Below are 12,335 nucleotides of genomic sequence, written 5' to 3' on the forward strand. Positions count from 1 at the left end.
ATGACATGATAAGGCGCTATATCAAATGCAAGAATTATTATTATTGATATTATTATTTTCTCAACCAACCTATTGAACTCTAAAACTGAACTCCCGTGTACTCAGCTTCTCATTATAATTAATTAATTTGCACAATATTTTCGTAAATGTTTATGCTTACTTTGTACATCCACATTTACACGCAGTAATTCAATAAGTTTTATCAGTGATACACACATTTACTTATCAATGGGAATTCACAGCTGATTTGGAGCTGGACAGGAAATTAATTTCCTAAGCACAATATGACTGAGCAAAGTGTGTTAATCTCAAGAGGAATTAAATTTCAAACAAGATTAATCATAGATTCTTTGCAATTTGTAAGCAACGTGAATAATTTAGAAGAAGTTCGTTAAAAATGTTTACAACTGTGAAAACTTCCTGAAAAATTCCACTTGCATCATCTCCTCCTGATTGACTCAGTGTTCAGTTAATAAATAAAGCTGCTAAGCAGTGAGGAATTAGAAGCAGAGTGCAACAGCACAGCAACAGGAAGAAGATAAAGTAGTATTGTATCAGTACAACACAATGAACAGCAAAGTCACCATCTCCCTCCTTGTCCTTTATTTGGCTTCTCCACAAGGTACAGAAATATTTGTGTTTATAAGACTACAATATTACACAGACTAACCTAGAGTGTATTGGTTAGTTTGTCAACTCAACATATTGTGTTGGCAGAAATACTGTACTTCATTCAACAATGTGTCAATATACTATATTTTGGTATAATTCACACCTTTAAAGGTCTTAACCTAATAATTTGGATGTAATGTATATGGGGTGTGCTGGTGAACAATGATTTATTGGGTGCATGTGGCTGGCATTCAGTCATATAATAATAAGACATTTCTGTAAAGATTAATTCTGCCTCATTGGGTGTTACAGGAGCGACCCTGCGATGTCGGTGCATCAAAACAGAGCCTAATTTTATCCATCCAAAGTTCATAGACAATATTATAATTATCCCTAGTGGTCCCCACTGCCCCAAAGCAGCAATCATGTAAGTATTAGGACTATTACATTTAACAGGGAAATTGAGTTCTTCTGTCAGATATTATTTCACACATCATTAATTCAAAGGCTAGAAAATAACTTCATGATTTTTCAATTATTTCCAGTGCCACACTTCAAAGCTTCAAACAAGTCTGCCTGAACCCTGATGCCGCTTCAGTGAAAAAGATCATTGGCAGGATGATTGATGGGTAAGTATGTACTTCTAGGTAGTAATATTGTCAGGTAAAGGGAAACTAGTCACAGTATCAAACATATGTGTTGTTGAGACAATTGTAAAACATCTTCCTAAATTTCACCTAGTCTTGGGCTATAAGACAATTATGTTATAAATGGTTATTTGTGGGGCATAATTGTGTGCTAATTGGCCCATGTTCGGCCACAAACTATACACATATAGTCACACCACTTTACAGTAATTCCTGTGAAGCTCTTTGAGACATCTCAATTATGTGATAAAGCACTATAATTAAATACATTGATTATAATTGTAATGTAATATTTTAAGTTTGCATAGATTTGTGGAAAATTCTTAGATTCAGTTTTAATTGAGAGATTTGTTTTCCATGATTCTTAAAAGAAGTCTTCCAAATTAAGAGCGAATATACAATTTTTCTCTGCAATGTTAATTTTTAAGTGAGATTTTTGCAGGTTTTGCAGGGTCCTAGATTCATCACTGTGACATTTAAATTTCTCTCTTCTGCTCTCGGTCTCCTTAAAGCTACTTAGATTGAGTTTACTGGAGTGAGAGTGTATCAAAGCCTCATTAATCTACATAAAAAGATGAACCATTCTGTCCAGGATATTCTTGATCATACATTGCAACAAAGACCACTTTCAGCTTTTGTTGAAGTCTCTCATGGAGTACTTTTGAACAATACATCAAGATTTTTTAAAAAACTAAGTGCTTCTTTTCTTATGACACATTTCTCCATGAAATCTGTGCAATTTGTAAAAATATTTCTTGCTTTTTCCACAGATCCAAGAACCCTGAAGCAAATCAATGAGGAGAAGCCACAACATCAAAGTGTTGAGATTGAAACCCAATTATGCCAGGGCCTCTATGTTTTAAATTCGGTCATATTTATGTGTTAAAAATATTTCATTTATTTGGTGGTTTATTTATGATTTCATAAAAGGATATTTTGGTGTTTCAATACCCGTATATCTATTGAAATTGTACTTTTTAAAAAATAATTTATTTACATTTTAAATACATCAGGAATTACTGGACTGGAATATATTTATTTAATAAATGAAATAATTACTTTGTATATTTATGGCAAAGCTTCTATTTTTAATCTCTGCTGATCTGCTTAACTCAATGAACTGTTCAAATAAATTTTAAAATTCATATGAATGATGAGAATTTTGATGGATTTGTAAGTTGAATTAACATCATCATTGGTTCATACTACATGCAAGAGAATAAAAAGGAATCAATACCTTTCATCACACATATATATAAAAAAAATTCCACCGTGGTTACATATATCTCACAAAGACAGCATTATGAAACACTACAAATTTCATCCCATGTAAAGTCACGGCATGGAAAAATGCTACTTGGCACATCAGGCTCTTTGAAAGAGCAATCCATTCAGACATACATGCCTTTTCCCCATATCCTGTACATAACAAAAGCAACAACAACTTGGTTTATATAGTGACCTTCAATTGGGGTGGTGTCTTGGAGCACTTAGCAATGGTGGAACTGGACACATAGCTAGGAGAGGGGGGGAGGCAACTGTGGGCACAGTTGGAAAGGAACGTCTTCAGGTGCAATCTGAAGACGGACAAGGAGGGTTCAATTAAAGAATTATAACAACCACAAGATTACATTTGTATAGCGCCTTTCACGTCGGGAGAACGTCCCAAGATGCTGATTACTCCTTTTTCGATATTTATCTCGTTCCCACTTGAAATTCAATATAGTTTCTGCCTCAAATTCTGCTCTCAGCCCCTCGTTCCACATCCCAGCAACTTTGTGTAAATAAAATCCACCTATTATCCCCATTTGCTCCCTTGCTAACAATCTTAAATTATAGGCTATGTGCTTTAATTTAAGATAGTAAAGCACAGTTAAGATAGTTAATTTAAGATTGTTAAAGGTTAGGAGTCACTGATTCATCAACCAGGTGAAATAATTTCTATTGACTCTTTCAAAACCTTTATAATTTTAAAAACCTCTACTTGGTCTTGCATTTTCACCAAACTCACTAATTTGTTGTACCAGAATACTTCATGGTTCATTTTGTTTGACAATACATGCAACATCCAACAACTTGCAGTTGTATAGTGCCCTTCACATAGGATAATGCCTTGGAGTGCTTCAAAGCACCAGGGTTGGGCACTCAGTTGGGAAGAAAGTGGGGAAGGGACCATAGACAAGGTAGGTTTTAAGGTAGGGCTTGAAGATTGATAAAGACTGGGTGAGGCGGAGGTATTGAGGTTAGAGTTCCAGACATTGGGGGTGTAGTGACCGAATGCTCAGTAGTAGTGCAGAAAGTGTGGAGAATGCATTGCAGGTATGTTAGCTGAGCAGAGGGGTGGGCAGAGTAATAGGGTACAAGGAGATCAGAGAGGTAGGGAGGTGCAAGGCTGATTTATCTGTGAAGTCGAGCCATTCAATAGAGTTTGGATCAGCTGGACCTTATGAAAGGCAGAACTTGGGAGATCAGTGAAGAGTCAAGGTGGGAGGTTTTAAAAGCACAGATGAGAGTTTTGGCAGGATTTGGTGTGAGGTAGAAGTTGAGGTAACGGAAAACAGTTTTGGCCAGTTTGGGCTTGAATATGAGTTAAGAGGACATCTGAGGATTGAACCAGATTGTGTTTGATTTGGGGGATTGTTAGCCAGGACATCGGGAACATCCTTCTCCTTTTGAACAGCGCCCTAGGATCTTTAACGTCCACTTGGTGGGAACTCGTTTTAATGTCTCATCCGAATGACCACATGGGATTTAAACCCATAAACTTCTGACTCAGAGATGACAGTGAAACCACCAAAAGCCAGGCTGACAGGTACTTTGCAATAACAAAGTGCAAAATTCATTGTAGTTTTCTGTGTCCTCCACAACGTGGTATGGAAAGGAATATGACATTGGAGGTCAATGCAGCAGGTAAAAGACTTTTCCCTTTCTCCACTCTGAGAGTTTGGCCTACATTAAAAGGCACTATCTGTATTTTAATTGTGTATGGATGTGTATTATGCACAGGAAGCCAAAAATTCCACCTCATTCTGTAAATTCCCTATGGACCACTTTGTCTTCAAGGGTAAGAGCACAGAATTAAGAAAAAAATCTTAAATTCAGTCTTAACTTGAAAAGTGGATCTTTCAATAAAGTTCAATAAATCAATTTCCAAATGAAGAATGACTTAAGAATCTTCTTTTTCTTCCCACTGGGCAATACTAAACTTCATAGGCTACAGGTTAAGACAAGGTGGAATTTTATGTGTGAATATATACGTTCAGAGGAATTTATAGGAGCCCTTAATTATTCATTGGATATGCCCTCCATACATATCCTTGTACACATACAACAAATAACAACCTGGCCTTACACGCCTTTCACATAAAATAATGTCTTCACAGAGGTGGGTTGGGAATTTAAGCAAGAGGGGAGGATAAAAGGGAGGTGGTAAGTTTTCACAAGGATTTTGGAAGCAGAGGAGGGAAAGTGCAAGGCAGAAGGATTTTGCAAAAGAGTTTCAGATTGTGGGAGTACAATGGCTGAAAGCCTGGCAAGTCTAATGGTGGGCAGAGGTGGCAAGAAGTGGAGCAAGGCAGAGGGAGTAGCCACATCTCCCCTAATAGAACCAAGTATCGAATTCACATAATTTGGGACAGTTACCTTTTGCTATTCTGTCTAATCATTTTAACGTTGCTTTCAAATCGTACCAATATTTAGTTTTAATTCTTTAGCTATTTATATGCATTGAACAGCATATTTCACCTTTAATTATTTTAATTAAATAAAAAATTAAATAATTATTCTTGAATATGATATGGCTGGTACTTTTCTCATAATGATCGAGAAGTGTAGAAATTACAAGATAGTATTTCAGAAACTTTTAGAAGATTATTTTGAGAGTTTTATCAACTTTACCTAGGTGCAATGTCTTCCAGGCCTGTTCTCTAACCAGTAAACTTTCTTCTTACTATTCTCACAGGGTTGTTGCTCACTCTCCACTACTTCTTCTGCACCAATGGCCAATAATAATAATAGCCTATAAAGATTATAAATTAGAATAATAATGGTTGCAGTTACGGCATCTTGTCACATCAGGAGGACATTCCATATAATTCACAGGATGTATTGTTAAGTGTATGACTATGTGCTTTGTAAGTGAAGACTGAAGCCAATTTACACACAACATCACTCAAAACAGCCATGAAGTGAATGCCCAATTTAATTTGGGGGATTGTGGGGAGAAACTGGGATACTATATAGGCCAGGACACGGGGAGAAACTGCTCTTTTTGAAGACTGATGTGGAATCTTTATCATTCACCACAAGAGGCAGCCAGAAAAATGCTACATGTATGTTCTGCATTTGTAGGAACCATGTCCAGACAAATATGTTGTTCATAATTCTTCAGAAACAGAAGGAACAATTACGTTAGTGTCCTTAGTGCCGCTTATTTAAGGGTTAATATTGGTAAACTATAAAATATTTCCCATTTTTCACAAACATTATGTAAAAATATCAGTTGCACAACATTTCATAACAATTTATGAGTTAGAAACAGATTGGACACGACCTTTGGTCAAACTCGTTTTTTTAAAAAGTGCGAGGGTGAAAAATGCATCATGTGATTTGAACATTTCATATTATTTAATAATTATCACCAGTTATTCTAAAAACTAATGTAATAATGCATTTTATATTGGGACTTTCATGTCAGGAAGACATCCTATAGCGCTTCACAGGATTTACTATAAGGTGTAGTGACTATTTTGTAGGTTAATGAACAGCAATTTGTACCCAGCAATGTCCCATAAACAGCCATGAAGTGAATGACCAATTTTATTTGTGGGATTGTTGGCCAAGACAGGAGGAGACATACCCTCCTCTTTTCGAGTAGTCCCATGGGATCTTTAACATCCACCTGAACAGGCAAACAAAACTTGGTTTAACATTCCATCTGAAGGGCAGCACAGCACTAATTCTTAATGAATATCAAAGTGAAAAGACATTCACTCCCAACCTTGACAAATGTTTCGGCTCAAAGCCATCTGAGGCCTCTAAATGCTACCAATATAGTTGTAGCCTCCCGATTATGGCGGTCGTTCAGTCCCACTAGACGGAATCTTATATATAACTCAATTTGAGTTTGACTGGTATTCCATATAGCGACATAAGAAGACTCAACTCTGAATAGTTCAATTTAACAGGCAAGTTGAAGAGATCCTAACTTTTCTACTTTTCATATTCTCTCTTAATATGTCTTCAGGTTCATAAAAAAATGATAGCGGTTTTGTATGAATATTACCAATCCCTAGGAAAAGGAAAAGAAAAATAAGCTAGTGTTCTCAATTCCAATCAAAGTACAGCAATTCTTGCTGTAACTGTAGATATGTGGATTTCCAGGTGAAAGGGATTGTGTTTGGGTGTGCGTGATTCCATGATCAAATAGCCCAATAGCACTCATTGGACAGACTCACACATAAAGAATGTTTACTTTGCAAGGAGATGATGATGGGAACCCAGCCACAGCTTTGATGCCTTCAGGGGAAGAAGAGCCTGGGAAAGCTGCAGGGAAATATGAGGAGAAAAAGAAAAGAAAGAGCATTAATGAGGCTGTCCCCATCAATGGTGTTTTCAGTATTTTCTGAAGAGGTGGCATTTTACTTTGTATTGCTGGTACATTGTACCGTTTCCCCAAGCACATCTGTAAAATGTAATCCAAAGATTAAATGCGATTCCTGTCATGCTTGTAATTCTTAATTATTGGGACATAGAAGATTATGAAATGGACATTGGCTTCATAAGATTGCAACGGATATGTGCAAACAAAGGGGAATATTTCAATCATAGTGATTAAACATTAACCCTGAAGGATCATCAGCATACGTTGTCTCCATCACATCTTTCCTGCACCCCCACAGATGGCCAAATTTGTCCCTCCAACCAACTGTCCAACCACGTCAACACCATGGAAAAAGACATTGAAATGAGTAATGCCACTAAATGTACAGATTTGTGCAAGAACGCTCAAAGTAGGCTGTAGGCTTCATGCAACATACAGTGAGTCACAATAATCTGCAATGCACAATATGACTCAGAACCTTTTACAAACCAAATAAAATCATGCATTAAAGGAAAAAATCAAGTAATAAATAGCAATGGATATTTTTGGCGTTTTCTCAGCTGATATAGTTTTTGTGTCTGCTCCCAGTTATCTATAATAAGAAATATGAGTCTGTTGATAGTTCTCACTTCCCCCACAGTCTGACTGTCTGGCAACTATTACATCAACAATACATTTAAAGGTTTACTGTAAAGTCTTGTAGACTTCATACAAAAATCTTGAAATTGCAATGGAAGGTTTTTCAGGATACTGGCAGATATGAATATAACATATTCTTAGATTTTCGCTGACAAAATATCCAGATACAATTCTTTAAAGTAAAATCCTGTGAAGCTCTTTAAGATGTCCTCCTGACATGAAAGCCATAAATTGAATGTAATGATTATTACCCAACCCATTCAACCCATGCATTCCAGTCACAGCCAAAACACTCGTCCATGCATTCGTCACCTCTCAACTCGACTTTTTAAAATGTTCTTTTCGCCAGTCTCCCCAGCTCAACCATACACAGGATCCAGCTGATCCAAAAGTCCGCCGCCCGCATACTCACCGATACTAAACTCTGCACCCTATCACACCAGTTCTAGCCAGGCTGCACTGGCTCCCTATCGCCAAACGGATCGATTTGAAGATCCTCACACACGTTTTCAAATTCCTTCATGCCCTGACACCTCCCTCTCTCTCTGAGCTGCTCACCCCCCAACCCACAATATGCTGCCTCCGCTCGACTGGCTCCAGCCTCCTGCTTGTCCCCCATGCCCTCTGTTCCATCATTGGCGGCCACGCTTTCAGAAGCTATGCCCCGAAAGTCTGGAACACTCTTCCTCTATCCCTCCCTCAGCCAGCCCCTTCCTTCCCCATCGTCAGGTCGATCCTAAAGATTTTCAACCAGTCACCTCCCCCTCCCCCGGCTTAGCATCATGCTCCGCCACTGTCAAGTTCTCTGGTGCGCTACTCTGTGTGAGGGGCGCTACATAAATGCAAGTTGCTGTTGTTTTTGATAAGCACCTATTCATCCACACTGTAACCCTTTGACTCCAATTTGAAACACTCTTACATAAGTGTAAATTATATTGCACATGCATCTTAAGAAATCTGAATAAAAAAATCAAAACTCACAGAAATATAAGCGTGAAGTGGCTTTAACATGGATCACAATAGAAGTCAATTATCTAATTAGACGACAGATGTTCAAACAAAATAGTGAAGTCCTTCAATTTTATTTTAATTCAGTGGAATATTATTACTCGAAAAGAGAAGGGGGTTTCTTCCAGTGTCATGGCCATGATTTCTCCAAATAAAGAGGTCATGCAGCTCATTTTTTTGTAGGATATTGCTGTATTGCAAATTGGCTACCACTAATATTTTCAGTCAGGATTGCCATTTGCTGTCAGTCACATTTTATTGAGTGGAAAAATCTTTATTAACTGCATTTTGGAGTCCTGCAGCTCAGTGGTTAGAGCACTCAGTTTGCAAGCGAGACACCTGGGTTCAATCCAGGCAGAGGGCGAAACCTTGGGCAAGTTTCCTTACTCCACACAGAGCCTAATAATAATCCTCCAAAACAAAACAATAATAAATTGGTCATTTTCAATCTACGACTGTTTGTGGGACATTGCTGTGCGCAATTGGCTGCCGCGTTCGCCCACAAATATACAGTCAATTCACTTTGCAGTGTGTTCTGTGAAGCGCTTTGGGACGTCCTCCCGACGTGAAAAGCGCTATATCAAATGCAAGGATTATTATTATTATTATTATTATTTTCAATCTATGACTGTTTTTGGGACATTGCTGAGTGCAATTGGCTGCCGCGTTCGCCCACAAATATACAGTCAATTTATTTTGCAGCATATTCTGCGAAGCGCTTTGAGATGTCTAGAAGATGTGAAAAGCGCTATATCAAACGTAAGGATTATTATTATTATTAGTGTTCATACAACAATTAATTCTTATATCAATCTGATTAAACATACATTCGCTTCAGATTCCATGTGCTTCAGTGAGTCTGAACATGTTATGTCTATCATCTGACGTCTAGGTCAATTACAAATAAAAGTTTCCCAGAAAACCACAAGTTACATCACGCAAACTCCCCCCTGTCCCATCCCCCCAACGAGTGACAAAATTCAACCTATAAATAAAGCAATGGAGAATCAGCAAGTTAGAACCAATCTGTAGCAGCACAGCAACAGGAAGAAGGTAAAGCAAGAACGAACAAGTAAAGCACAATGAACAGCAAAGTTATCGTCACCACTCTCTCTCTCCTTGCATTTTATGTGGTTTCTACGCAAGGTAAGAAATTAAGAAATGATCCAAGTCTATGAAGCTGTACAGCAAAGATGCAGCTCTAAAGAACTTCACAGTATTTATACAGAATCTAACATTATATTTACAATGTATGCATGACCGTAGTTAATAATAATCATTAGATATCATCAAGACATCTCAAAAGCACCTCACAGGATATAGTGTAACTTGCTGTGACTGAATGTGGAAGTCAGTTTCCAAACAGTATTTATTCAATAGAATTAATAATTGCAATTTACTGTTCATTTACAGTGTTTATGTTTTATAGCATCAACCATAGTGTTAGAGATATACAGATACCAGTAGAGGTGTGTGTGTCCTTCTCTGACTGCACAGTGTATATCTAGAAATTCACTCATATAGTCTGACTTACTGAAAAGAAAGTCAATATCTTCAGCCATATTTAATTTGAAAAAAATTGTGGTGAACGGTTATCATTGGTGATCAAGTCTAAAGTAGTGTTACTTGTTCTCTCCACAGCTGCTTCTCTTCGACGTACAGAAGTAAATCTGCGCTGCAACTGCATCAGAACAAATTCCAATTTCATCCATCCAAAGTTCATGGATCATATAGATATTTTTCCCAGTGGTCCTCACTGTCCAGTGGTGGAAATCATGTAAGTATTGCTCGTGATAATTCTGCTATTTGCGTGATTAATGAGACTTGAGCATTTTTATGAAGAGTTGATCCCTCTTTAAACTGAGGGCACACAACAGTATTTGACATCTCTCTTCATCTCTTTCAGTGCCACCCTTAAGAGCGGTAACCGTGTCTGCCTGTATCCTGAAGCTTCCTGGGTAAAGAAGATCATTGAAAAGATGATGACGAGGTAAGCATCCTTCTGGTCAGGAATAAGATAGTAAACCGATTCACTGGACATGACAGAAAGCAATATCATGTTTAGTTCAAAGTTATAGCTGTCCGTAGCACACAAAGTTGTGGAGGCTTGTGGCTCAGTGGTTAGAGCACTTGCCTCGCAAACAAGAGGACCTGGGTTTGATTCTTGGCAGAGCAAAATATTGAGCATGTTTCCTTACTCCACTCATCCCTGTTTACCTAGCAGTAAATAAGAACCTGGTTGTTAGTCAATTGGCGAATCGCTTTTCTGGTGGTAATAATCCTTAAAGTATATTTTAAATAATAATAATTAGGTCACCCTATTGTTTGTGGGACACTTTTGTGCACAATTGGTTGCCGCGTTTCATCCCCACAAAACATACAGTCAATTCATTTTACAGTGTATTCTGTGAAGTGCTTTGAGATGTCTAGAAGACGTGATAAGGTGCTACATCAAATGCAAGGATTATTATTATTATTAAAGTTACTTCCTATGTGAGATGGAGGAACACGAAAAAAGAGTAACACAAAGCACTACAGCAAGGTAGAGCAGAATGCCTAATTCCTCAAATGCTTCTATCTATGTTAATGGTTGTAATATTTAATAATTATTATATTTTCTACAGTAATGATGAACGTCACTGAAGAGAAATACCACGTGCCTGAATGTCAAGGGAATGTAAGCCACATGTCACTGTACGACATGGGCAGTTCATATCCACTGTAGTTATCCTCAGGCTTATTTTCAGCAGTCAATATTCGTAAATCTAGTTGAATCAGTATTACTTTATCTATACAATGCTCATTTATTTGTATAATCATATTTATTTATGTATTGATTTATTTAACTGTGTCATGAAATTAAGTTTGAAGTATAGATCTTACAATTGAGGCTCAATTGAAATATATCCTGGTAACCTTAGAAACCTTGTAACCTGAGTGCGAATATCCAATGGTTTGAATGTCAAATAGCCACTCAGATCACTTGGACCTGTGGTTCTGATTGATTTGGTGTTGCCACTTGAACCACCCAATTGCACTGTTACTGTCGACTCACTGCTGCCGGATTATGGAACTTAGAGGCTTGTCTATTTGTGTGACACATTGGGAACTAAACCACAGCTATTCATTATTAATAAGGATAATTTATTATTAATAATGATGATTTGTTATTAGTAACAAAATCTCTATTGGGAATTATTCTTTCTGGTAACCGGAAGTACTTTGTTTAGAATTCTTTCTGGAAATAGATAACATCTGTTCAGATTATTGCTGGCAATGCGGCAATAAACTGTGAATTATTGGACGCAATTCTATTTTATTTCTTCTCAGCAATTTTGTGGTCATAAATGTCTTAAGGTATTTTGTATTAATTTATAGTTGCTGACTGTGTTGTGTATGTACCCTCACACCTCTCTGTCTTCCCCCACCTCTACACCACCCCTCCCCCATGTTCAGGCCTCCGACACCTGAGTGTTCAGCGCTTTGGGACATCCTCCCGACGTGAAAGGCGCTCTAATAAATGTAAAAATGTAAATGTAATTTGTTGTTGCTGTTATATTGACAATAACAATGTATGTACGTGGACAGTATCTGTTATCTTTTTAACACATTTGTATTTATAACTTTTTCTGTGAAATTATTTATTTATATATTTTAATAAAAGGGTAAATTATTTCATATTTCAAAACGTTGAATTTGTTGTCTGTTTAAATTGTTCAGCTTGTCTACATTGAGTATTTAACAAGAGCTCACAGTTATAACTTGCCCATCACATCTTGGAGCACTGCACAAAGACAGGATGGGCACTGAGCGAGGGAGATGGGGAG

General features: G+C 37.4%; 2 protein-coding genes across 2 annotated transcripts; both read left to right on the forward strand.

Moving 5' to 3' along the window:
• Window positions 1–467: 467 nt before the first annotated feature.
• On the forward strand, window positions 468–2,410 carry LOC103191143 (alveolar macrophage chemotactic factor 2). The gene is made up of 4 exons (XM_007912106.2): window positions 468–622; window positions 925–1,039; window positions 1,158–1,241; window positions 2,030–2,410. The coding sequence occupies exons 1-4, from the start codon at window positions 568–570 to the stop codon at window positions 2,055–2,057; spliced, it is 282 nt and encodes a 93-aa protein (XP_007910297.1). The 5' UTR covers window positions 468–567; the 3' UTR covers window positions 2,058–2,410.
• Window positions 2,411–9,525: 7,115 nt separating this feature from the next.
• LOC103191142 (interleukin-8) lies at window positions 9,526–11,961 on the forward strand. Its single transcript, XM_007912104.1, has 4 exons — window positions 9,526–9,654; window positions 10,150–10,285; window positions 10,415–10,498; window positions 11,133–11,961. The coding sequence occupies exons 1-4, from the start codon at window positions 9,591–9,593 to the stop codon at window positions 11,149–11,151; spliced, it is 303 nt and encodes a 100-aa protein (XP_007910295.1). The 5' UTR covers window positions 9,526–9,590; the 3' UTR covers window positions 11,152–11,961.
• Window positions 11,962–12,335: the final 374 nt, after the last annotated feature.

The sequence above is a fragment of the Callorhinchus milii genome, unplaced genomic scaffold, assembly GCF_018977255.1.
Source record: "Callorhinchus milii isolate IMCB2004 unplaced genomic scaffold, IMCB_Cmil_1.0 Scaffold1, whole genome shotgun sequence".
In the NCBI taxonomy this organism is placed as follows: Eukaryota; Metazoa; Chordata; class Chondrichthyes; order Chimaeriformes; family Callorhinchidae; genus Callorhinchus; species Callorhinchus milii.